At 39.0% G+C, this 3,949-nt stretch overlaps 1 protein-coding gene across 1 annotated transcript in view; it reads left to right on the top strand.

Annotated features, from left to right (window-relative positions):
* Positions 1-3,742, top strand: part of LOC104955682 (calpain-15-like) — a 27,330-nt gene extending 23,588 nt beyond the window's left edge. The window contains exons 6-7 of the mRNA XM_010783067.1: positions 56-162; positions 3,711-3,742. Of these exons, the coding sequence (XP_010781369.1) occupies positions 56-162; positions 3,711-3,742 (139 nt within the window). The remainder of the gene's footprint in view (positions 1-55; positions 163-3,710) is intronic.
* The last annotated feature ends 207 nt before the right edge of the window (positions 3,743-3,949 follow it).

Here is a 3,949-nt window from a genome sequence, read left to right as displayed (position 1 = left end):
AACTTATTTACATAACATATATTTCACATGTTTCCATATTTCTCTGCTTTGGCAGTCTCAGTGGGACGTTCCCTTTCAACGAAGATGAAGATATCAACGATCAGATCCAGAACGCTGGCTTCATGTACCCTCCTCACCCGTGGAATAAAGTCTCCCAGGAAGGTATTTCACATTTAAGACCAAACAGCTGACAAGTGGATCTTAAATTCAGTCCAGTTACTTTTGGTACTTTAACTATATGTTGATGATAATACTTTTCTACTTTTAGGTGTAACTTTTTGGGTAACAGAATGCAGGAATTATACTATAACAGAGTATTCCTACACTCTGGTACTTCTATTTTTACTGAAGTACAAGATCTGAGTACTTTTACTTTACTCAAGATCTGAGTACTTCTACTTTTACTCAAGTACAAGATCTGAGTACTTTTACTTTACTCAAGAGTACTTCTACTTTTACTCAAGTACCAGATCTGAGTACTTCTACTTTTACTCAAGTACCAGATCTGAGTACTTCTACTTTTACTCAAGTACCAGATCTGAGTACTTCTACTTTTACTCAATATCTGAGTAATTCTACTTTACTCAAGATCTGAGTACTTCTACTCTACTCAAGTACCAGATCTGAGTACTTCTACTTTTACTCAAGTACAAGATCTGAGTACTTCTACTTTTACTCAAGTACCAGATCTGAGTACTTCTACTTTTACTCAAGTACCAGATCTGAGTACTTCTACTTTTACTCAAGTACAAGATCTGAGTACTTCTACTTGTACTCAAGTACCAGATCTGAGTACTTCTACTTTTACTCAAGTACAAGATCTGAGTACTTCTACTTTTACTCAAGTACAAGATCTGAGTACTTCTACTTGTAGTCAAGTACAAGATCTGAGTACTTCTACTTGTACTCAAGTACAAGATCTGAGTACTTCTACTTGTAGTCATGTACAAGATCTGAATACTTCTACTTGTACTCAAGTACCAGATCTGAGTACTTCTACTTGTACTCAAGTACCAGATCTGAGTACTTCTACTTTTACTCAAGTACCAGATCTGAGTACTTTTCCCACCTCAAAAACAAAAAAAGAACCTTTTGGAAAGATAAAACTATAAACTGCGTCTTCCCAAGTTGGCGTTTTCAAGCAGATAACTCTGGTACATGATGTTTGTGTGAAAACACACATTGAGTTGCTGCATGGGGTTATTTTGTATTAAAACCATACATCAGCCTTCCTCTACCAGCACAAATAAATAGTGTTAAACCTTCCTTACTGCCATGTAACGCTTTGTTCCACCTCTCTGTGATTTGGTGCTTATTTCTCATCTTCTATCTTCAGGTTATTATTTCCTCCTCCTTCAGGTTTTCTCTGAAGTCTCTCTGGTGTTTCGTGACTCATTCTGTTTTCGTCATTGTCTATAAATGTTGTCTGGAATGGCCCCGTTGACTACGAGACAGATTTAAATCCGCCTGACTCACTCTCCTCGGCTCGTTTCTCCCGAAGTGCCGTTAACCTTTCGTCCACCTCCTCATCCCACTATAGCAACTTCAGAATAAACGTTGAAAGAAAGACGTTTCCTGTGAATAAATGTCAGAGGATAAACTCTTTGTGCGTCAACAAATCTGCATTTTCAAAGATCGCTCAGAGAGAAGACACTTTAAATGGATCCTGTCACAGAACTCATGTTTCCTTCTGCCCACAAACACGACTCGTAACAGGAAGTTTCATAATGGGAACACTTGGATAAAGAAGTCTGGTTTATGATCACAATGCTGCAAAGATATGATCATAGACGGAATATTTTCACAAAAAGATGTAACATGAGGCAGTTTTGGCAGAGAATAGAATAGTCAGTCAATTATGTTGTTTTTATCCAAGTTTATGATTCAATATACTGAGTAGAACATTTTGAATCTAATTCTCAAAGCTTGGTTGCATTAAACCACATGACTCTAAACGATTGAATGGTCTTTCATGCTTTTAGGTGGGACAAAGTCCTCTTTATAAACGGTGGTGTTCGGCATGACGAGCTCAACAATGGTTGAACCAAACTGAGATTTGAAAAGGCAGAAAGAGACCAGAATCCTTTTGAGCAATGGTTTAATAAGAATAGCTTAAATTACCAGTGAGAGAAATTGTGTTCAGATTCAAACAGGAAGTGGTTTCGGTTCCAGCGTCAAATGCACAGTAATGCCTCTAACAAACTGGAATTAATACACAATATGTAGCATTAGGAAAAATCTCTTTTTCAAACCTCAATACTGACTGAAAATGAGTTTAGAGTTATCATTGTTGGACCTGGAGAAACACAGATACACTTGAGATAAGATTTATCCCGAAGGAAATGGTTATACCAGAGTTACAAATATGCAATAATAATAATAACTGTACACTAACAGTGCGGTGAAAAGAGCAATTAAATAACTACAAGAAACATAGACGTCAAATAATTAGAATAAAAAAAAAACTGACAAGCAGACAGGAGTTGGATAGCCTGACAAGTTAATCATGTTTTAATGCAAAAACTAGAAAAGTAACTAAAGCTGTGGATGGAGAACAAATAAATGATGTCCCTTGTAAATGTTTTGGAGTAAAAGGGTAAAGTTTGACATTAATTGGAAATACTCAAGTAAATAATTGTACTTGAATGAATCTGCTTAATTACTTTCCAACAATACAAAATGCATCAGTAAACATTTGTTATAATCCCCATGAAATCTGAGTCTGAAAGCCGTCCCTCGACCGCTGCTTTAGTATTATTGGTTGGTCATGTGACACCTCTGAAAAGAGTAATTCATTGTCTTGATGTCTTTCATTTTTGTAAAGCACTTTGAATTGCCTTGTGTTGCAAGGTGGTGAATTAATAAACTTGCCTTGTCTTGCCTAATGAGAGAGGGGGGAAATATCTGAGAGAAACACCCCTTGAGAAGCGGTGGGTACTTTTTGGGAAAGAGAGTTTCAGAGAGTTCCAGGGCGCATTATCACCAGCCTTGTATAGTCCGGTTGAATCGAACCCTGGTGCGTTTAGCCGCTTGGTTTCGTTTGGGTCGGTGTGAACGCAGTCCGAGACCTCTGAAGTGAACTAAACAACCGGACTCTGGTCCGCCTCAAAGAGGTGGTCTCGGACCGCTTGCTAGTGAACTCTGGAGCGGTTCATCGCTGGTGTGAACGCAGTCCGCACCAAAACATAGGAAGCGTAGATTTACGTGTCACAAGAACGCGGATGTCTTCAAAATCTTTAGCGAAAGAGTCTTTCAAGACATCCGCGGTTGTTCGGTTAAAGAGTGAAGCAGAATGAAGTGTTGAACAGTGTAAAGTAGAAATTCTCCGTCAGCTACATAAAAGTAAGAACACCTGTCGTCGGTGAAACGCCCTCCTTACTGCAGAGCGTCTCTCATTGTATGTGTTATAATGTTTTTAACGGACGTTGTCTGATTATATAATCATATGCGCGGGCCGCTCGTGTCTGTTGCTCTCCAGATTAACAGCAGCATGAGAATAACCTGCCGTTGCTCCATGGCGGAGGCTCCGGTAGAAATTGTCGGGATTTGCGTTTTTACCCCCTTAATGTCTGACCAATGGTTGAACAGCATTTCCGTGCACATGACTTGTGTTTAAAGTTTATAGTCCGTTTGAGTTTTGCCGTGTGAACGCAAACCGAACCTTCTGAAAAATTGAACAATGTAACAAACTGTGTTCTGGTGCGAACCAGAGAAGCGGACTATAGGTATGAATGAGACCTAAGAGAGTTCCAGAGAATTCCAGAGAGTTCCAGAGAATTCCAGAGAGTTATAGAGAGTTTCAGAGAGTTCCAGAGAGTTATAGAGAGTTATAGAGAGTTTCAGAGAGTTCCAGAGAGTTCTAGAGAGTTTCAGAGAGTTCTAGAGAGTTCCAGAGAATTCCAGAGAGTTCCAGAGAGTTTCAGAGAGTTCTAGAGAGTTTCAGAGAGTT

The sequence above is a fragment of the Notothenia coriiceps genome, unplaced genomic scaffold (assembly GCF_000735185.1).
Source record: "Notothenia coriiceps isolate Sejong01 unplaced genomic scaffold, NC01 NC01_scaffold00024668, whole genome shotgun sequence".
NCBI lineage: Eukaryota > Metazoa > Chordata > Actinopteri > Perciformes > Nototheniidae > Notothenia > Notothenia coriiceps.
The sequence above is the reverse complement of the archived record's forward strand: the minus strand, read 5'-3'. Positions and strand labels throughout refer to the sequence as shown.